Below are 23006 nucleotides of genomic sequence, written 5' to 3' on the forward strand. Positions count from 1 at the left end.
ACTGAAAAGTTGTAGCAGATACCGTGGCTCCAATGATCAAGAGCACTATGAAGTGTATATGTTGCTTCCTGGTTTGTATTTAAGCATCAGTGTATTTGGGTATAAATATCTGTGTATATTTTGACATCTGGTTATACATTAAATTACTGTTTGTAGTGGTTATTGTTATATAGAGAGAAGAATGGAAAGTTTGCATGCTTCTGATTTGTACAGTTTGTATGGTTTAGAATTTCACTCAACTTGCACTGCTTTCATACTGAGAAAAAATAGTGAAGATATTTATATTCTGAGACACATTGTTCGTATTCAGAACTGGCAGGGAAGCTATGACAATGACCCCGTGTACCAAACCACCGCTCTGTAGCACGATTAATAAAAACCCAGAGATAGAAATTGGGGTTCAACCTGAAGGTCAGAAAAGCAAAGCAGCCAGCCACTAGCTCTTACCTCTACCTCAGTCTGAAATGGTGATCCTGTCTCCAGGAATCTCAGAGTGAGTTTGTGTCTGAGAGCTGTCTCCTCCTGTCTTACATTCCTCTGTAGGGCTGGGATTAAAGGCATATGTCACTACTGCCTGGTTTCTCTGGCAAACTAGCATGGCTATTGGGATTAAAGTTACCACTCTCTGGTCTGTAAGACTGACCAGTGGGGCTGTTTTACTCTTTGATCTTCAGGCATGTTTTATTTATTAAAATGCAAATGAAATACCCCTGCACCACACCCATGCTGGGGCACCCTGCACTGTCTGCTGGACCGTCCTCAGCCAGCCCCGTGTTTTAGGCTCTCATGCTTCTCTCGGCAGTGAGGAGACTGCTCACGTCCGGCATCGTGACCCAGGTGTTTCCATTGCATGACAATGAGGCCCTGAAGAAGCTGGAGGACTCCTGGTATACTCGGTTTGCTCTGAAGTACCAGCCCATAGGTATGTGTCACTGCCGGTGCCCCACTGAAGAGAGAGCCCTGACGAAGTCGCTGTCCTGTGACTCGGTGCTCTCATGGCCAGTACTCAGCTCTTGCAAGGGCAAGAGGATGGCTTGATGACCTTGTTCCTTTAAATCTCATTCAGGCTTTGGCTAAATTTGATCTACAGAATAGGTTGTCGAAAGTAGCCTTTGTGAATACATGTCTCTTAAAAAAGATCTCATCTGTTTATATATATATACATACACACACACACACACACACACATATATATATATAGTGTGTGTGTGTGTGTCACATGTGGCAATGGGGCTAGGGGTTGTGCATGTGAGTGTACGTGCCTGCAAAGGCCAGAAGACAGCATCGCACCCTAGAACAGTTGTGAGCTGCCTGAGGTGGTTTGGTTGACCTTGAGTCAGGCTCCCTCCTGCTAAGCCATCTCTGCAGCACAGGTGAGTCCGTGTCCCCCTGTAAGTGTAAGCTTGTCTGTGAACATTTTGTGCTTGAAATCTTCTGTTCCCATGAAGCTGGCCAAACCAGGCTTGAGGTGAGGCAGACTCAGTGGCCCAAACATCTTTTCTGAGGGATCCATCTATTTTCTCTGAATACTTATAAGAATAATTTCACTGGTATTGAATGTTACTTTATAGAAAGTTACATCAGTATTAATGTTCAAACATTTTTGGTTGGTTATATGCTTAAAAAACCTTTTTGTCAACCTTGAGCCTGCTAGGCAAGTGCTCTTCCGCTCAGCCACACCCCAGCTTTCCTTCAGTTTTTAAGTGTAAGGATGATATTCAAACTAGAACTTCACTAAGTGTTGCTGCCATAGTTTTTCTTTAAAGGACATTTCTTTCTTTCTTTCTTCCTTTTATTTTAAGGGAAGCCTTCTTTCTATATTTTCCTTCTAATTTCCATTTCCATAAACAACTGTTACAGTGTTGAACAAGAAGCAAGATTGGAGGCGGAGAGTCAGCTCAGGGCTCAGAGCCCTTCCTGCTCTTGCAGAGGACTTGAGTGCAGTTCTCAGCGCATATCGGGTGACTCAAACCACCTACACCTCCAGCTTCTGGGAGCTCTGACACTTCCTGTTCTTCCTGTTCTGAGAGCACACACACACGCACACACACGTACGCATACACGCACACACACACACACATGTACACACACACATGCACACACGCATACACGCACACACACACATGCATACACACACACTAAAGTTTTGTTTCCTTTAATATTTTAAAGATTTTCTTGTAGCCTCTGAAAGAAAAGCTTTGTTTTGATAATTCCAGGTACACAGAACTCATTTTTATGTTGCACGTAAGGGAGTTGTTCACTGAATGATATTTAAGTGGCGTAATTTAGATATTGCTTGTGGGACCACAGGTGACTAGCTCTATTCACTAGTCCTAGAAAGGGAACGAGCCTGGGGTGAGGCATACTAAACCTTCTGGGAAGGCGGGGCCTGCTGAGAGAGCTGGCAAAGGGGAAAGCCGCCGGCTTGGAGACCAGGACACACGGGTCCTTGTGTTTTATGCAGAGGGGGCCTGCAGCAGCCTGATCACATTTAAGATGACTGCATCACACTTCTGCTTATAACCCTTCTTCCCAGAACAGCTGGGAGAAACTAGTGTGGGAGGAAATAGTTTATGATCACGCCAACCTGTCCTCATAGGCAGATCTGAACACAATGTCTTCAAAAACAGTGAGTTAAGGATTCAGAGATGGCTCCCTGGTTAAGGGTGCTCGCTGCTCCTGCAGAAACCAGTTCAGTCCCATCACTCATGTTTGGCAGCTCACAACTGCCTGCACCTCCAGCTCCTGGAGCCCAGCGTCTTCTGGTTCTGTGGGTGCCCGCATGCACATGGCACACACACAGATGTCACATGCACACACAAATGTCACATGCACACATACCCAGTTTTTAAAAATACTAATATTTTTAAATACTAGTGGTGCTGGAGAAATGGCTCAGCAGTTTAGAGTACTAGCTGCTCTTACAGAAGATTTGGATTTGGCTCCCGGAACTCACATGGTGATTTCCAACCACCTATAACTCCGGTTCCAGGGGATCTGCTGATACCCTATTCTGACTTATGTGGGAACTGTATGCATGTAGTGAACATACCTACACTCAGGTACACACATAAATAAACTAAAATAAATTAAAATCTAATGTATAATTAAGAACCAGTTATTCTGATTAGTCCCCTGTCCCTCCTGTCCCCTCATCCCATTCTTGTCCCAGCCTGGCCGCTCTAAGGCCCAGGGAGTCCCCGTGTGATCAAGGTTAGCGGAGGTACCGTATAAATGGCCTTTTGGTTGGTGTGTTGTTAGTGTGTTGCAGTCCGCAGCCTGTTGCAGGCTGCCTGGGCTGTCTCCTGTCCACATGAAGGTGTGCATGGATGTTTTCAGTAGGATGTGCTGGAGCTGGAAGTGAATGTGTGGAGTCTTGTTTCAAGTCTACGAACATTTTGTGCTGAATGCACTGGGAAGTTGTCATGTCTCACTGATGTCGTAGGAGATGAAGATCTGTGGCTGTGGGTCATCTTTACAGACAGCTGCACAGAGTGACATGGATGGGGAGGAAAGCAGGGCATACATGACGGCCACACAGGGCTCAGTGTCCATGGCTGAACTTAACCTAGGACCTGAGAGAGTAAGCCCACCCCAGGATGATCTGTCTTTGGCAGTAAAGTATGTTAGATGAATGGAAAGTAAGGGGGAAACTGAGCCACGGTTCCCGACAGTCACGTCCACAGCCGAGGCCTCAACTATGAGCTGGGGGAATGCAAGGCTTGTCCTACTGACAGGTGGGGTTTTTGTATTGTGTTCAGGACAGAGCTGGTACCCTGCACGGGATGGAAATGGAGGCATTAAAGATCCCCAACCACTGAAAAGTGCACCTGCGTGTGCCGTGGTTAAATGGCAGTCTTTGGTAGCCCATGCCTCATTTTTTCCTTCTTTCCCTGCAGACAGCATTCGCGGCTACTTTGGGGAGACGATCGCTCTGTACTTCGGGTTTTTGGAGTATTTCACCTTTGCCTTAATCCCCATGGCTGTCATTGGGCTGCCCTACTACCTGTTTGTGTGGGAAGACTATGACAAGTACGTCATCTTTGCCTCGTTCAACCTCATCTGGTCCACGGTGATCCTGGAGGTGTGGAAGCGTGGTTGTGCCAACATGACCTACCGCTGGGGGACACTGGTCATGAAGAGGCAGTTTGAGGAGCCCCGGCCTGGGTTTCATGGGGTCCTGGGCATCAATTCTGTCACAGGCAGAGAAGAACCCCTCTACTCCAGCTATAAGAGACAGCTGCGCATCTACCTGGTCTCCCTGCCTTTTGTGTGCCTCTGTCTCTACTTCTCCCTCTACGTCATGATGATCTACTTCGACATGGAGGACTGGGTCTTGAGTCTCCACGAGGACAATGAGTCTGTGTGGACCAGCCTCCTGCTGTATGTGCCCAGTATTGTGTATGCCATTGTGATTGAGATCATGAACCGCCTCTACCGATACGCTGCTGAGTTTCTAACATCTTGGGGTAAGCCTAGACGTGTCTCATTTGCCTGTAAGAAGTTCTGCTTGAGGTTCAAGGGTCAGAGAGAGCTGGCTCAAGGCTGGTAAAGGCATCTGTCCTCAAGTCTGAGGACCCGAGTTTTGTCCCTGAGACCTACATAGTTGAAGGAGAGAACCGCCTCTGACCTACGCACACACATCGACACACATCATACACACGTGCACACACACAGAGTGGAACCTATGTACTTACACGTGTATGCACACATATGCACACATATTCAACACACACACAGCACACAAAATAAAAAAAAATGTTACTTAAATTGTTGGGCTCACATGGCCACTGTCCTGCAGAGTAGATGGCAGTCCTCTGGGCTTGTTACTAAGGCCTGAGACCAGCTTACCAGCTCTGACCTCCACTGACCTCCTTATGCTGGCTGCCATAGCGCTCACTTATCTGGCGTTACATTCTGGGTTCTGGCTGCCCCGGCAAGCACTACTCCGGTTTCTTTTTTCTCCTTTTGGGGCACCATGAGCGAGCAGACTCTTCTATGACTAGAGGTAGTGATGCTCACCAAGGCACCCACAATATAGTCAGTATAGTCGGGGTGGTTCAGGACAGTAACCCTGTGTTCATGTTGGGGTAAAGTACATAGAAAGTCTGCAGAGGAACCGAGGCTTGTGTCCTCCGTTCGTTGAGGACGGCCCAAGGTTGTTCTTGCCTGCATCTGTGGAGACAACCTGAGTAGAGTTTAAAAGTGGAGTCCATAGGCTGTTCAGCATTCATCCATTCAAACAAATACGTTGTGTTATCCTATGGGAAGAAGCCTGGGCCTTTACTTCATTGGACCTAACATTCTAATTTTTTATCTGTTCTGTGGTAGAGCAGCCAGTTTGCTGAGGGCTTTCTTTGTACTGGGTCATATGTTCTGATCTCTGCAGCTACGCAGGCAGTGGCCAGTCCTTACAGTAGGGCAGGAGGTAGCATGGTGGCCTGAGGTTAGGTAGCATGCACTGGTGCAGACCAATCCTCATTGCAGGAGCCTCATGATGCTTTTTCCTCTTGCTCCTGCTGTCTTGGGGTCACTGTACTGTGTCCCCATTTCTACATGAGGCTCAAATCTGAATTCTCTTGAGGCTAATCATTGTCCAGGGCCCTGCACAGAATCTGTGTTGATTTCCCCTTAACCACCTTACTGTTAGAGGGCACAACCTCTTCTTTGGGGCTGCTGGGTGCAGGCTCATTTAACCATTTTACTGTTAGAGGGCACAGCCTCTTCTTTGGGGTGGCTGGGTGCAGGCTCATTTGCCGACACTTCCCAGATTTTTTTTTTCCGTATTTAGAGAAAAATTGTTCCCAACCACAGTGCTATTACAGTGGAGGAGAGTGTTCTCTTGTGGTGTTGTTGGTAGCAAGGGGATGGCTGTGACTGACAGCTGAGATGTCCAGAGACTTCAGCTCTGGTGCTGGGTGCCTTTGCCAAGCACAGTCCCACTGATTTACCTGTGACAGCACACCGGTGCTGCCTCTTGTCTGAGAAATGTCTCCTCTCCCCCTTGATATTGTAGAGAATCACAGATTGGAATCTGCCTACCAGAATCATCTTGTCCTGAAAGTGTTGGTGGTAAGTGGCATCTTCCGTGCTGTGGCAGCATCTCTCGGTCAGTGCCACTCTGCTGCCTCCTGGTGTGGGGTGAGGGTTTGAGTCTTCTAGGTCTGGGCTGCTCGATGTAGTGAGGTCTTTCTGCTGCGGTTGCCTGGTACCAGCGTCTCCATGGGGCAGTCAGCCTTAGGCTCCATGGGAGGAAAAGGAGACCCCTTCCCCTGCATGTGAGTCTTGGTACAGGTGGGGAGCCTGGCTGTCCTGATGTGGGACGGGATGCAGGGCTGCATCTCCCTCTGGATGGGGACTGTAAGATGTGTGGGATTCTGTGCAGTTCCTCCTCCTCTTGGCTGCTGCCTCCTCTCACTTCCAGAGTTGATAGTTGAGTTCAGGCCTCAGGGGAAAGGGAAGCAGTTCCAAGCCACAGTCTGCGGCAGTGGTCCCTCAGTTTTAAATGTGCAGGCTGCTAATGTTGTCATCTTCTCTGGCAGTTCAACTTTCTGAATTGTTTCGCCTCGCTCTTCTACATTGCCTTTGTCCTGAAGGACATGAAGCTTCTGCGCCAGGTGAGTGTACCAGCAGAATGCTGAGGGGAGGGTCTCACAGAGGATTTCCAGCCTTAGAAATGACTGTGCTAGGGGCTGGAGAGAAGGCTCAGCAGATAAGAGCCTTGACTGCTCTTCCAGAAGACCAGGTTCAGTTCCCAGCACCCACATGGCAGCTCACAGCTGTCTGTGACTCCAGTTCTAGGGGATCTGATACCCTCACACAGATATATATCAGGGCAAAAATACCAATGCATAGGAAATAAATAAATTTAAAAAAAGAAATGAGTTGCTTTATGCCTTTACTTTGTCTGTTTTTCCCCCTTTAAATAATAAGCATTCACACCTGAATAATGTGTCATACTCAACAGAGAAATTAGTTAATTCAAATTCTCTTGCAAAATGAGTCATGCAAGGGGCAAAGCTGACCTGCTCTCCCGAGGCAGTTCTGACGGCACAGGTGCCTACAGTCTGTGGACATCCGCCAGTGACTGCTGTGGGATAATCCTCTGTATGCTGTGAAGATTTGTCACTTGTATTGTTTTAATAAAATACTGATTGTCCAGTAGCCAGGCAGGAAGTATAGGTGGGGCTACCAGACTAGGAGAATTCTGGGAAGAGGAAAGGCTCAGTCTGCAGTCACCACCCAGACACAAAGGAAGCAATGATAATGCTGACTGAGAAAAGGTACCAAGCCACATGGCTAAACATAGATAAGAATTTTGGGCTAATTTAAGTTTTAAGAGTTAGTTAATAATAAGCCTTAGCTAATAAGCCAAACAGTGTTGTAATTAATATAGTTTCTATGTGATTATTTGGGTCTGAGAAGCCAGGAAATGAAAGAACAGTTTCCGTTATGTTTACAAGTGATGCAGGTGGTTATAGGATAACCTTTAATAGGTCTTGCAAATTTCATTTTTACATTGATAACATGTTACGCTTGAGAGACTAGCAGGTTCGTGTCTGAAATGCTTTAGAGAGTCCTACCTGCATTTGTAGTACTATAGTTTCTGGATCATATAAAACCAGTATCCAATACATTGAATTCAAAGAATTAATTACTTTTCTTATGTGATGGGTGTTCTGCCCACATGTATGACTATGCATCAAGTACCTGATACTAACGGGTGGGAGGAAAGGGCACAGATTTCATGAAGCTGGAGTTAGAGATTTTGAGCTGACATGTGGGTGCTGGAAATCAAGCCTTCATCCTCTGGAAGAACAGCCAGTGGTCTTAACCATTTAGCCATCTCTCCAGTCCTTCAGAGTATTGATTTCTCATGTGTGTGCATGTACATGACGTTGGCTGTCTTTCTTGATTGCTCTCCACTTTGGTTTTTGAGACAGGGTCTTTCACTAACCTGGGGCTTTGCCATTTCAGCAGGACCAGCTGCCCAGTGTCTGCCGCCATGGCCCTGGGGTGCAGGCACTAACCACCTACTAACTACCTTTCCGTGGGTGCTGTAAAGGAACTCAGTGCTCGCATAGTGAACGACACTCTACTGCTGGAGTTGTCTCCACAGTTCCAGGCTGTAAAATGTCTCAGTGATTCCCCCGCCCCACCCTGGCAGTGCTGTTTTATAGTAACATGCTATAAAATATATAATGGAGTAAGTACAGTATACAATATAGTAGGATGATGAGATCACAGTCACAGTGTCAGGTTAACTTCCTCTCTGAAGGACGCTGGATGAGCTTGCTCTGTCTGTCTGTCTGTCTGTCTGTCTGTCCATCTGTCTATCCGTCTGTCTGTCTATCATCTTTAAAGACAAGGTCTCACCATGTAGAGTCCTGGGTGGTCTAGAACTCACTATGTAGATCAAACCTCCCTCTGCCTCCAGAGTGCTAGGATTAAAAGTATGGCCCACCACATCCAGCCCGGCTAATTTCTTCTGATATTATTCTTGAATTAGAACATTGTGCTCACACCCAGCTTTCTATTGTTTGTGTTTATGACATCGTAGGACTCCATTTTGAGCTCTGAAGGACCATGTGTGTGTGCTTTTGTTTCGATCTTTCTAAACGTGATGCTTATGCTTCTCTTCAGAGCTTGGCCACACTCCTGATCACCTCCCAGATCCTGAACCAAGCTGTGGAATCTCTTCTTCCTTACTGGCTCCAACGGAAGCATTGCGCAGCGGTAAAGAAGAAGGTGCAGGCTTTAAAGGTGGACGTTGATACAACCTTGTATGAGCAAGTCCTCCTGGAGAAGGAAATGGGAACTTACCTGGTGAGTTGTGTGAGTGTGTGTAAGGGTCACACAGTTCATGTGTGTGTTGTGTGCGCTGTAAGCGTTCTGCAGCGGATTCCCTCAGCACGAACCACTTTGAAGTTAGGAGGAGAGAACTATGATATGAATTAAGATGCCTCTGTCATGATTCCTTAACAGCAGAAGGTGAGGGTGGAGGATTGTTTGACTGTTTCACAGAGATGGGTGCCTGGATGTGTGCTCCAGCATGACAGTACACAGGGAAGATGGTCCCTGAGGCAGCTCACCTAAGATGGCTTGAATGTCAGATTACTGCTATTATAGCTGTAAGTCGGTTCCTTTAGAATGATTTATTGTGTGCGAGAGAGCCTGTGCACATGGAGTTAGAGGGCCACTTGGAAGTCAGTTCTTGCCTCCTGCTCTGCAGCAGAGTGTCTCGTACCCACTGCTCTGCAGACCCCAGGTTAGGTCTCCTGTCTCTGCCCTGCATTACAGATATGTGTCATGGTGTCCCACTTCCTGGGTGGGGTGAGTTTGGGGGTTGAGTGGTTCATAGAGCCTGTGCTCCCCTGCTGCTGAGGCCTCTGTCTGCACCAGGACATTTCTTTTGACTAGAAGACTTCTCAGTTAATTTGAGGAAATACACGTGGATTACTAGAGGTAATGAAAACCTAACTCTTCCTTCAGTCTTAGCTGCTGATGAGCCCCAAGTCAGACTTACCTCCCGAGTCTCTCTGCTGCTTTTCCTATGCTTGCTGTGTGCTGCACGGACCCCCCCCCCCCATATCCCCCTGAGGGACACCGCCAGAATCTTAGCTCTGGTCTCTCCAGCTCCGCATCTTCTTCCTTTGTGAAGCATGACAGGGGCAGCAGTGACCACTGTCCTCTCTTGTGTGCGACAGCACCAGCTCTAGAGTCGTTCTGAGCAGCAGGCGGTGCGGTGTTATTGGTCGGCTCTCCTTCCCAGGCCCAGAGTCGGTGCTGTGAGCCTGAGCTCTGAGAATGAAGTGAGAGCCTAGTAGGTGGGTGTGGGGACTGTGGGTGAGCGCTGTGCTAACAGAGCACCCCTTGAGCTGTCTACCCAGTCCAGCCACTTTCTCCTCACCTACTATAATGGTTATATTATTTGTGTTTTAATAAATAAAGCTTCCCTGAAGATCAGAGGGCAAAGCAGCCACACTAGTCAGGCACATAGGCCAGGCAGTGGTGGCACACACCTGTAATCCCAGGACTCTGGAGACACAGGCAAACAGATCTCTGAGTTCAAGGCCACCCTGGGCTACACGAGGTCAATCCAGAAACTGATCCAGGTGGTGGTGGTTCACACCTTTAATCCCAGCACTAGGGAGGTGAAGACATGAGTGATATGGCTGGGTGGAGAGAGGAATGTATAAACGGAAGAGACGGGAACTCAGTGGAGTGTGGAGTCTGAGGATTCGTGGAGACAGGATCTCGCCCTTTTGGTCTGAAGATCTGGGAGGGGTAAGAGGACTCTCTAGTGCTTGGCTGCTTTGCTTTTCTGATCTTCAGGCTAAGCTTTAATATCTCTCTGGGTTTTCATTATTTGTGCAACAATCTGCAGTTTCTCTGTTCATTGTCTCCGCGGAGGTGACACGGGGCAGGTTCTAAATGTCTGCAGACATTGGGAAGGAAGAGCCCAGCAGTCACGTTCTCTGGACGGTCTCTGGAGCCCTGCCCTTTCTAGGCCCCTTTGCTCCCCACTGAAGTCCATGGTCTTGGAACTGCATGCTCCGCTGTCTGAAAACATGGACAAATTTTGGAAGAAGTCAGTTTGTCAGATTGCAAAATTACTGTTAAACACAACTTTCACCGTAGAGAAATGACGGACAGAGGAAGTAGGGAAAATGAAGCCTCTGTCCCCTCAGGAAGGGCAGCCTCTGGGTGTTCTGACCCCCGGCCCTGCCCAGACCATGACTCTGCAGCTGCTCAGGGCTTCCCTGTCCACTACTGTCCCTCTATTGTGCCCGCTGTGTCATACCCACGTATCTGTGAAGGAGGCGTTTCCATCTATAGTGCCCTAGCCAGCAGCTGCCACCCAGCCAGGGCCATCGTCACTAAGTCAGCAGTGAAGAGGCTCGCCATGAGTGTGCCTGGACATCTCTCTTGCTCTTAAACATTTTCTGATTTGGAAAATGTGTTTTTTTTTTTTTAAGGTATTCTGTTTATGTTACTGGGTCATCACTTCAGTGAGTCAGAGACATTTTCTGTCTTAATTTCTAGTATGATGAATATCAGTAGATAAGACTCATGTAAGGATGATCCTAGCATCTGCAGTAGCACCTAGGAGTTGGGACCAGAGCTCTGGAGAACGGCGGTGGGTGTAGAATTCCCCTCCCCCCCCCCCCCCTGCCCCTGTTGTGACTTTACCCAGAGTGATTTGCCTATGTTGGGTCGGGACTGAGCTGGCTTGCCCTGTGGGCCTGTGCTCTGAAACTGTCCCTTGCACCTGGCCGCTCCTTGAGGTCCAGCTCTGACTGTTGCTGACTGTGTGTGGGCAGTGTTTGCTGGACTTTCTGCGTAGACTGCCATGTCCACTTCTTTGTCTCGCCTTCTCTGTGACCCCATCTTCTCACTGCTGGCTGTTAAGTTTGTTTTCTGTTTTGGAGACATTTTTTTCTTATTTTAAAATGGTTTATTTTGTGGGGTTTTAAACCATAAATGGTACTGATCTTTATCAAGAGTTCTTTCTTTTTGTGATTACTATCTCCTTGGTTGTTCTATCGCGTTGCTACACTCCAGTGGGAGCATGCTAAGATTTTATTTAGTGTTGACTTGGTTGTTCTTTCGCGTTGCTACACTCCAGTGGGAGCATGCTAAGATTTTATTTAGTGTTGAGACCATAAGCTACTAATCTTCTCTTCTCTGTAATAGCGACTGTACCCTGTTTCATTCGTCATGGAAACCTAGTTTCTTGGCGGTTAGCAGCCACTACATATAGTTTCTCATCACGAGCAGTTTCAGAGTCCCACGGTTTCTGCCCTGGCTACTGTTTCCATCCAGTGCCTGCTTTCCTTGGCATTCAGTTGGCCCTGGGTAAATACACTCTGTGATGTTCCAGGAGGAGCAGGTGGTGTGGTCCCCTGGAACCTGAACTTTGTCTTCAAATACTTAATGCATTAGGTTTGTGAGATTATGATTTTCACTGGCATACCATACCATACATAACCGTTCTGTTCCTAAGGTTTGCTACAGGGACTCACAGGACTGCCATCAGGTGATCTTTGCTGGCTTTCAGCTCATGGGGTCAAGGGTGTCTTGGGCTTGTATTTGCTTTGCTAAGATTGCATTTTCTTTTCTTGCTCTTGGGTTTCACCTGGTGCTGACTAAGCCTGTTGACTCAGCCCCTCTAGTGTAAACATACTGGTGGTGAGTGTGTGGCCACCTAGAGTAACCTCGTGAGGCAGGAAGGGCTGGAAGGGGCCCCCCATCTAGCCTTTTGGGATGTGAGGAAGAGCTCCCTTCAGTAGACTCACATGCCAGTCAGGGACCCTAGCATACCAGAGAATACCTAATTAACTCTTTTGAGGGAAATCACACATCTGTATGAAGATTTGACTGTTGTGATCATAAAAACACATTTCCAGATGTGAACACACACACACACACACACCACGATGTCTTGCAGTGGTTGAGTCTCCTCTGAGGTATGTTGTCTTTGTTTTGGGTTGGGGCCATTGGTGCTCAGTCAGTACGTTGACAGCTCTGCCTCACCTTTAGGTTCCTCACTCCTGGTGCCTACCTTGGTGTAGGCTCCTTGGAATACTGCAGCTTTCCGTAGCCTGTGGGCATCTTGCTGCTCAATCCTACCTTGAGCTCCCGGTCCACCCGTTGTCCCTGACAGACATGATGTAAGAACATTTAACAAAGACTCAGGAGGAGTTTTTGGACCTGGAAGGAATTCTGGAAGTCCACAAAAGGCAACCGTTTTGTGTGGGGTCTTCCAGAGTACCCAGCCAGGTCAGACAGTGACTTCCCTTTGGGACAAGGCTTTGGGAGAGCTGCAGCTCTTTGTCCCTTTTGACTGATAACAGTGCAAGCCATTCTACTTCATGCTGCTACGTGAATGAGTAGGGATGAAGTCAAGCTAAAATGCCACAACATGCAGTTTTCTCCTTGCTAAATGCTGTCAGCGTACAGTTAGACTCCAGAGAACACTGCAGCCAAAGTTAATCATGACAACTGTTGCTGCTCCCATGGGGAGTTGTTACCATTTTACCGGTGTCGTTATTTTCAGTTTAAAAAATCTGACCTCTTAATCTCTTATTAACTTTACTGTACATGCATGCGTGTGTGTGCTCATGGTTGGTCCTCTCCTTCCACCATGTGGATCTTGGAATCAAATGCAGGTCTTTGAACTTGGCAGCAGTCTCCTTTACTCGATGAAGCGTCTTGCCAGCTCATCAGCTTTATAGTCTAAGGTCAGGGCATCCTGGGTGCCTACAGATAAGAATACCCCCCCCTCTAAGACACTGTTTCCCTATGTCACCCTGACTGTCCTGGAACTCTCTGTAGACCAGGCTGGCCTCAAACTCAGAAATTTGTCTGCCTCTGCCTCCTGAGTGCTGAGATTAAAGGTGTGCACCACCACCACCCATTAGGGAGATCTCTTAACTGGATCATTAAAAGCAACTATGTTTAGATTTTTTTTAAATTTATTTATTTATTAAAGATTTCTGTCTCTTCCCTGCCACCGCCTCCCATTTCCCTCCCCCTCCCCCAATCAAGTCCCTCTCCCTCATCAGCCCAAATTGTTTGCCTTGAGGTGGTAGTTAAGGGAGGTGGGTATTAATTAGTTCAGTGATTTGTACATGAGGAAAATAGGCAACTAAATAACTATTGATTCCTGATTTCAGCAACTTAGTGCAAAATCATCTTTCAGTTTGTCTGAACTTGTGGTTGGGAAGAAAGGATTGGAGTAGACCCCGAGTTTTTAGTAGCTGAAGACGACCCTTTCCAAGCATTGCAGATTTCTGTGTGACTCTGAGCCTTCTGTCCACATTGCAGGGAACCTTCGATGATTACTTGGAGCTCTTCCTGCAGTTTGGCTATGTGAGCCTTTTCTCCTGCGTCTACCCATTAGCAGCTGCCTTTGCTGTGCTGAATAACTTCACTGAAGTCAACTCAGATGCCTTGAAAATGTGCAGGGTCTTTAAACGGCCATTTGCAGAACCTTCAGCCAGTATTGGTGTGTGGCAGGTAACTACATGGAGAATAATGTAAAAGCTATTAGTCATTGCTGGGGGAAGGAAAAACCCTAAGAGCAGAAAATGTATATACCCAGAGTACCCCTAAATGTTACCAGACAATAATCTCAAAATTATTATCAATAAGAAAAACAAACAGTAAAACCAGGGATCAGGTAGAAAACAAGTGTCTGACTTAAGTCCCAGCATGTCACCAATTACACTAACTATAAATGGCTTAAAGCCACAGATTAGAGACAGATTGGCAGTGATTGAAACAGTTCACAAAGGGGGGAATGTAGACAGGTGGAAGTCAAGGGGGGGAGGGGAGATAAGGAAACTAAGGAAACGTTCCCGAAAGGAAGAGAAAAGAGGGCAAGCAGAGGAGGCTGTGATACAGTCTGATAAAGCAGAGGTGCTTATGATACAGTCTGATAAAGCAGAGGTGCTTATGATACAGTCTGATAAAGCAGAGGTGGTTATGATACAGTCTGATAAAGCAGAGGTGCTTATGATACAGTATGATAAAGCAGAGGTGCTTATGATATAGTCTGATAAAGCAGAGGAGGCTGTGATACAGTCTGATAAAGCAGAGGTGCTTATGATACAGTCTGATAAAGCAGAGGTGGTTATGATACAGTCTGATAAAGCAGAGGTGCTTATGATACAGTCTGATAAAGCAGAGGTGCTTATGATACAGTCTGATAAAGCAGAGGTGCTTATGATACAGTCTGATAAAGCAGAGGTGGTTATGATACAGTCTGATAAAGCAGAGGAGGCTGTGATACAGTCTGATAGTCTGATAAAGGATACTTCTGAGGCTAGGTTACCAGAGAGGAGCAATCTGCCACAAAAAAGGAGACAAATTCTCAGAAAAACATCAAACTGAAATGTATATGTATCAAACAACAGTGAGAGAGAGAGAGAGAGAGAGAGAGAGAGAGAGAGAGAACAAACTTGGAAGGAGAACTAGAGGAACCCTGTAGTTAGAGATGAAAATACCCCATTCCCCAAGATGGAAGAAGAAAATCACCAAGAGTGGACAAGGCTCAGTGGTCCATCAGCAGGCTGCGTCTGACAGGACAGAAAACACTCCAGCAAGTGTGGATTGTAGACAGTACACCCGAGACAATGAGGCCAAGCCAGAGTTAGTGACAGGAGGTAACAACAGCAAGACCTCCCAACACTAGGCAGCATAAAGTATCCATGGTAAAAAAAATCCCAGATGCTGTCCAAAGACACTAAACCGAAGGAGGCTTTTGTGGGATGCCGCTGGTAAGGAGACCGGCAGGACTCAGGGATATTTATGCTGGAGCAGGGCCTCAGGTACTGAGGGCTCATTAAACTAGAAAAGACAAGCAAGATAAACCCACAGCCAGTAGAAGAAAGGAAACAGGAAAGAGAACGAGTCAGATAAATTGAAAACAGAAATAAGATCACTGAGTCAAGGATGTAGGTCCTAGAAAAGACAAACACAGTGGCAGTGTCCAGCGGGAGTGGATCAGTGTCTGCAGGCCTGCAGCCTTGGGGAAGGGGGCAGGGATGTGTGTGTGCGTGTGTGTGTATGGGTATGTATGCATGTGTGTATGTGTGTGTGCACGCGCGTATATGTGTGCATGCACATGTGTGTGAATGTGTATGTGTGTGCACCTGTGTGTACATGTGTGCACGTGTGTGTATGTGTGTAGTGTGCACACGCGTGTATGTGTAGAGTATGTGTATGTGTGTGTACGTGTGTGTGTATATGTATGTGTGTGTGTGTGTGTGTGTATGTGTATGTGTATGTATGTGTATGACCACAGGACTTGACAACAAGAGGGGAGGACCTTCCCTTCACAAGTTCTACCATTTAAAAAGAAGTCACACCAATCATTAACACTCTAGAAAGTAGAGAAAGGGAGTATTTCCCTTTATGTGACCTGACCATCAGGTCATTCTTCAGTGAGAGGTCCTGAGAAGGAAGCTAGAACAGGGGTCTTGCATGTGCTGTGTCCTGTGCCATGCAGTCTTTTTAGGAAATGCAGCATCTTTCATATTACTTCCAGGGAAGAAATGGGACAGCACCAGCAGCAGGCTAAACCGTGCTGCCTGCACAAGGGACACAGTTGTCTCTCGAGCATCACAGCTCCAGCACACAGTGACCTTGGCTCTGAGGAGTCAAGTCCTAGGGTGGGAGCAGGTAGGTTCTCAGGACCCAAGGCTCTAGTCGGAGCTGCCCAGACCCAAAATAATCACACAGAAACTATATTAATTACAACACTGTTCCGCCAATGATTCAGGCATATTTCTAGCTAGCTCTTACATCTTGAATTAGCTTGTTTCTATTAATCTATGTATCGGCATGAGGCTTTGGCTTACTGGTAAGGATCTGGCATCTGTCTCCTTAGGCAGCAGCATGCGTCTCCTTGACTCCACCTACTTTTCTCCTCTATCTCTGCTTGGAATTCCCGCCTTGCTCTATTCTGCCCTATAATAGGCCCAAAGCAGCTTCTTTATTAACCAGTGGCAACAAAACACATTCACAGAATATGGAGGGGAATCCCACCTCACAAAGCTGCAGCTCCCTCAAGGCCCTGGGCCCAGGCATAGCTCCTTCTCCATACATCAGAGCGCCCCGGGTCAGTCTAGCCCTCAATACTTAGGAAGCCAAAATTAGTGTGATGGCAAAACGAGACACACAGAGAATTGAGAAACAAATAGTACCTCTCATGTATGACAGAAAACCTGAAGCAGTTTGTGTATTAAACGGTGAAACAAGTTGAGCATGGTGGCTCACGCCTTTAATCCCAGCACTTGGGAGGCAGAGGTAGGTGGATCTTCGTGAGTTCAAGGCTAGCGTGGTTTACAAAGTGAGTTCCAGGATAGCCAGGGCTACACAGAGAAACTCTGTCTTGGAAAACACCCCCCCATCCCAAAACACTGTGGGACAAGTGTCCTTGGGAAAACCCAAAGAATTAACTGGAAATTTGGCACAAGTAACAAGAAAACACAGTAACTCACAAAATTACTCCATGAGACAAAGCAGCTACTGTATACACCCATGACCATTGGAAGAAGAGGCAGGGGTACAGCCCTTGTGCTTGTTGGGAGTGGCTTCGGTCATCAGGAGGCAGCCATCAAGAGCTTACAGTAGCAGAGGGAGAACATGGAGGTTCCCACTGTTACCCAGCAACACACCATAGGACACATGGACCTCCTTGTGGGACCCAGTCAGTGTTCTGTGAGTGCCAGGGAAGCCTATTTGCTAACACTCTACAGGAGCTTTGGTTCATGTTCTCAGGAAGGGACCATGCATAACTGGAGACTTTTATAGCTCAGCCACGTGGGGCGTGTGCCTTATCAAAGCAAGGACAGTCTCGTAAAATAGCTTTTCTTGAAGATGTTGCCTGGCTTGGGGTGTGAAGAGCTTTTCTTTGGTGGTCTTTAAAACCCCCTCATCCCTGTAAACAAGCAGAGACAATAACACAAACAGAGCTGCGGGCGTTCCACACTCCAAGCCAGGCCGTCCTCAGGTGGGAAGGCCGAACATACTGCTCAGGAGGGGTCAGGCCGAAGGGATCTAAAATGTCTGCCAATGGGCCAGCTTTAAGTGAGAAGAACCCTGCCAGGAGGGACAGAGGTTTAAAATGTGTGTGCGTCCCGTAGAACCTGGAGAAGCTTTCCCATGGGCTCAGATAGTGGATACAGGACATGGCTGTTGCCATTAACGCCACACCTTTTTCTCTTTCAGTTGGCCTTTGAAACGATGAGTGTTATATCTGTGGTCACTAACTGTGCTCTGATCGGAATGTCGCCACAAGTGAATGCAGTCTTCCCAGAGTCCAAAACAGACCTGGTTTTGATCGTAGTGGCCGTGGAGGTGAGTGAAAGTGTTCACACCATAGTCCTCTGCTATCCTCAGTGAAAGTGTTCACACCATAGTCCTCTGCTATCCTCAGTGAAAGTGTTCACACCATAGTCCTCTGCTATCCTCAGTGAAAGTGTTCACACCATAGTCCTCTGCTATCCTCAGTGAAAGTGTTCACATGAACCACAGGCCTCTGCTGTCCTCAGTGACAGTGTTCACACTAACCACAGGCCTCTGCTGTCCTCAGTGAAAGTGTTCACACCAACCACAGGCCTCTGCTGTCCTCCAGCCAAGCTGCTGCTGCAGCCCATGGTGACGAGCATGCCTAAGTAGTAAGAAGACAAATCCAGTCAGCAGACTAAAGAGTGCGGTCTGTGCACTTCCGCTTCCTGCCCAGCTCATGGAAGAGGCCTTTCCAGACACTGCAGGATGCATTCATTTGGAATAGACGTCTGTGGATTTAGCATGTGTTTTTAGCTCATTCTAGGAAAATGCCTCCTCTGTTTTAGAGCGGATCCTAAGAAACTTTTGTTGTAGATATAAGTGTTACAGCTCTGAGGGGAAAGGCTTCCCCAGTGGAAGTGTTACAGGTCTGAAGAGAAAGGTCTCATGGCAGTCAGGAGCCAAGGAATTCCACAAAGTCACACAAGCGATTCACTGGGAGGGGAAAGACCCAGGAGGGTGGACGCCTCTGCTTGGTGAGCAGAAGACAGACCTTATGTAGGGGTTGGCGCAGGTAGTATGGAGCCTTCCAGGGTGGCCTGTTATTGGAAGGATTATATGATCTGATCTTGGGGCAAACTCAGGGATTAATGGGATTTTGTGGCCAGACACTGGGGCAAGCTCAGGGATTGGTGAACTTTTGTGGTCAGACTCTGGGGCAAGCTCAGGGATTGGTGGACTTTTGTGGCCTGGTCTTGCACTTTTCCTTTTCCTCTTTCTATGGAGTGGGGCTTAGTCACTGCACTACCTTGAGGGTTGAAGTCTGGAGATGGGGCCTGGCCATTGGAGCTCCTGAGACCTGAGCCTCAAGGTGTCAGGCCTGACTGCCAGAGTAGTCTAGGAGTAGAACCAGGCAGCTGGAGGTTTACAAGGGTCGGAATTACAATGAGCTTGGATAAACTCAGAGATTGGCTGGATTTTATGATCAGGGATTGGTTGGCTTCTAGGCTGAGTGGTTCAGGGCCAGGGTGTGTTTCTTGGCTCTGGGTTCAGTGCCAGTGAACTGGCTCTGGTCTCAGGGCCAGGGTGTGTTTCTTGGCTCTGGGTTCAGTGCCAGTGAACTGGCTCTGGTCTCAGGGCCAGGGTGTGTTTCTTGGCTCTGGGTTCAGTGCCAGTGAACTGGCTCTGGTCTCAGGGCCAGGGTGTGTTTCTTGGCTCTGGGTTCAGTGCCAGTGAACTGGCTCTGGTCTCAGGGCCAGGGTGTGTTTCTTGGCTCTGGGTTCAGTGCCAGTGAACTGGCTCTGGTCTCAGGGCCAGGGTGTGTTTCTTGGCTGCACTTTTACACTACATCCATAGTCCTTCACAGTCTCAACAATGTTTTAAAGTCCAAAGTTCAAAGTTTCTTCTGAGATTCATGCAATCGCTTAACTGTAATCACCTATAAAAATCAAAATCAAAAAGCAGATCACACACTTCTAACATATAATGGCACAGGATATACATTACCATTTCAAAATGCAGGGAAGGGAGCATAGTGAAAAAATTCTGGACCAAAGCAAGACAAAAAACCAGCTGGGCAAACTCCAAACTCTGCCTTTTCATGTCTGACATCAAAATGTTCTTCAGATCTCCAACTCCTTTTACTTTATTTATTTATTATATAGTTTTCTATCTGTGTGTATGTCTGCAGGCCAGAAGAAGGCACCAGACCTCATTACAGATGGTTGTGAGCCACCATGTGGTTGCTGGGAATTGAACTCAGGACCTTTGGAAGAGCAGGCAATGCTCTTAACCACTGAGCCATCTCTCCAGCACCTCCTTTTACTTTTGTTGACTGCAACACACTTTCTCTTGTGCTGGTTCTACTCCCTGTTAGCAGCTCTCCTTGGCAGGTATCCTATGACTCTGGTATCTCCATCTTGGGGGCTCCAAGGCAGTCCAGGTTCTCATTCAGAGCTTCACATAATGGCCTCTGGGCCTCCATGCGGGGATGGATACTTGTGACACATGCCTGGCCCCACTGGCTCTCTGTAGTCTCCGGGACAAATTCCATAGCCCCTTCCTTCCATCCTTCACTCTACAGCCAGAACCACATGGCCAAAGCGGCCAAGTTCTGCTGCTTACTGGGGCTGGAACATGGTCCTCTTGTTCAATTATATCTTCATCAACTTTCTTTCCTTCACTGCCTGCTCTTGGCTGTCCTGGAACTGGATCTCTAGACCAGGCTGACCTCAAACTTAAAGCTCACCAGCCTCTGCCTTCCCAGTGCTGGGATCAAAGGTTTGCACCACCACATCTGGCTCTAGATTAAAGGTTTGCACCACTACATCTGGCTTTAAGTTTTTCTTTAGTTCCTTTTCACAAATTGGAAGCTTAGCTGGGTGGGACCTTTCCCTGAGGTCACCACTCCTTTTATTCCATTTCTTAATCCAGTTATCTCTGTGAACACAGGATTTAGCTCTATTCCTCTCCCTGGTGCCCCTCTTTTCCATCTGTATATTTTATATTTTTATTTGCTCAGCTTGCACCTTTTCATTATGAATCTTCATTAGATTTACCACTAATAACCACACGACAGAGTCTATACTAGGCTGTTTTGAGATTTCCTCTGCCAACAGAATTCATCACAAACTCTTCACTTGAACCTCAGGCAGACTCTTTAGAGAAGGGCAAAAGGCAGCCATTTTCTTCACCAGTATATCACAAGAATGATCTCTAGGCAACATACTAAAATTCTTCTTTAAACCTCCTGAGGTAGGCTCCCCCTGCCCCAGTGCATCAAATCACACTCAGGACCATTGTATTCCATGATCCTGCTAGTATGACCCATTAAAAAATACTTAAGACAGGGCTGGAGAAATGGCTCAGAGGTTAAGAGCACTGGCTGCTCTTCCAGAGGTCCTGGGTTCGATTTCCAGCAACCACATGGTGGCTCACAACCATCTGTAATGAAATCTTGTACCCTCTTCTGGCGGGCAGGCGTGCATGCAGACAGAACACTATATACATAATAAATAAATAATTTTTTTAAAAAAAGTTTAAAAATACTTAAAACATTCTACTGCTTTCCTAACCCAAAGTACCAATGTCCAAATTTCTCCAAACGAAACAGCAATACCTCAGTTTCTGGTACCAACTTCTGTCTTAGTTAGGGCTTCTATTGCAGTAAAGAGATACCACTTAATTGTGTGGCTCACTTACAGTTCAGAGGTTCAGTCCATTATCATCATTGCAGGAAGACATGGTGCTGGCTATGTCTTGATCAGAAGTCAACAGGCAGTAGACTGAGGCACTGGTTTGGGCACATATGAGAGAGACCTCAAGTCCCACCCCCATAGGATACACTTCCTTCAACAAGGCTTTGTCTACTCCAACAAAGGCTCAATTCCTATGAGCTTATTGGGACCAATTACATTCAGATTACTACAGATTTGAATGTCCCACTTGCAGGCAGAAGAGACCCATCCTTCTGTGCTTATAGTGGATGCTGCATGTACAGTGTGCATGGGGAGACTCATTTAAGAACCAATGAGTAGGAAGGGAAAGGATGGCCCTGGTGGGTGGCAGTATGTCTGTGTTGAATTTGGGGAGTAGAACAGGGTTTTGGAGAGTCACCTGTAGAAAGGAGGGTAAAGGAAAAGACCTAAAGGCTGCCTGGATTTATAGAGGCCATTCGGCAGGGCCTATGGGAGCCTTGTGATTCAAGACATTTTCTGCAGTTCCACAGCTTTGCTACTTGGTTTTTGTTACTGAGTCTGGAGTTAGCCAGCCTTTGGTACTGGCTGGAGTGGTGGCTGGCAGTTTACACGGGGGATGCTTTCCCAGGGCCTGTGGGCCTGTGGGCCTTGCTGTCAGGTGGCTTCTTGGTGAGAGCTGAGCAAGAGCCAATGAGCAAGAGCCAAGAGGGTGGCAGTCCCGAGACACAGGAAGCCTGACAGCAGCCCTGTTCTGAGCGGGAGCTCTGAGTGCAGCCACCTCTCTCCAGGTCTCTCCCAGGCTCAGGTGTTTGACTCTGCTCCACTGGTGTGACCAGGGCAGCTCTGCACAGCACCCAAGAGTTCCCCAGCTGTGGTTGAGTATTTTTCTATTTCAGTAAAAAAAATCAACTTTAGAAGAAATGTTAGAAATAAATTATAACAACAAAAAGTGGTTGCCCAGTTTTACTCTAGCCTTTCTGAGACCTCAGCTGAATGCCATGTGGCCTTCCATTGAAACAAAAACAAAATCTGGAGCATTTAGCAATAAATTAGAAAACATAAGTTTTGGGTGTGTGACCGTAAACGTTTATAAAGTCATGCTGAAGTTCAGGTTTAGAAGGTGGCTATGGTGGTGGGAACGCTGGTCAGCTCGGCTGTGCCGACCACTGTGTGTGACCCGCATCCACTCTCAAGTGTGACAGCTCCGTTTGTCAGTTCTAGTCAAGGAAGAACTATCACTGGGTCAAGCTAATTTTTTAAATAAGGTTTTTCTCATAAATCTTAAACATTTTAAAGAAAGGAATTGAAGTCTCAGATCTTCTATAAAGTGAAGTCATGTATTTATATTCGCTGTTTCCTCAGAGTCTAGATAGTCTTACTGTGTACTGACTGAAGCTTTTGTTATTGTTCTGGTTCTTTGAGACAGGGTCTCCTGTAGCTCAGGCTGGTCCCAAACTCTGCATGTAGCTGAGGCTGCCCAAGTTCCTGGTCCTCTTCCTCTCCCCCCAGGTGCTGGATTTTAAGGGTGTTTCACCATGGGCAGCTTTCACCAGTTTTTAACATGTCTTTCTCACAGATAACTGCATATTGCACTTTATTTATTTATGGCCTCGAAGTAAAGTTTTGCTAATTCAAAAAGCCACAGTAAACTATAAAAATACATACATTATTTTTAAATAAGATTTGAACATTGATGGGAAAAGCAATTTAAAATGTTACATTTCTCTTCAAACTCATTAGCTTCTCAGTATTTGTCACAGAACAAAGACCTTTAGAAAGTAATCCCCATTT

General features: G+C 46.9%; 1 protein-coding gene across 1 annotated transcript in view; it reads left to right on the plus strand.

Annotated features, from left to right (window-relative positions):
• Ano10 (anoctamin 10) overlaps positions 1-23006 on the plus strand; it is a 111173-nt gene that overhangs the window by 20423 nt on the left and 67744 nt on the right. Inside the window, exons 5-11 of the mRNA XM_041676855.1 lie at positions 803-922; positions 3900-4469; positions 6017-6072; positions 6543-6617; positions 8644-8826; positions 13831-14022; positions 17740-17868. Of these exons, the coding sequence (XP_041532789.1) occupies positions 803-922; positions 3900-4469; positions 6017-6072; positions 6543-6617; positions 8644-8826; positions 13831-14022; positions 17740-17868 (1325 nt within the window). The remainder of the gene's footprint in view (positions 1-802; positions 923-3899; positions 4470-6016; positions 6073-6542; positions 6618-8643; positions 8827-13830; positions 14023-17739; positions 17869-23006) is intronic.

The sequence above is a fragment of the Microtus oregoni genome, unplaced genomic scaffold (assembly GCF_018167655.1).
Source record: "Microtus oregoni isolate MIOR12 unplaced genomic scaffold, Mior012 000028F_ref0000031, whole genome shotgun sequence".
Taxonomy (NCBI): domain Eukaryota; kingdom Metazoa; phylum Chordata; class Mammalia; order Rodentia; family Cricetidae; genus Microtus; species Microtus oregoni.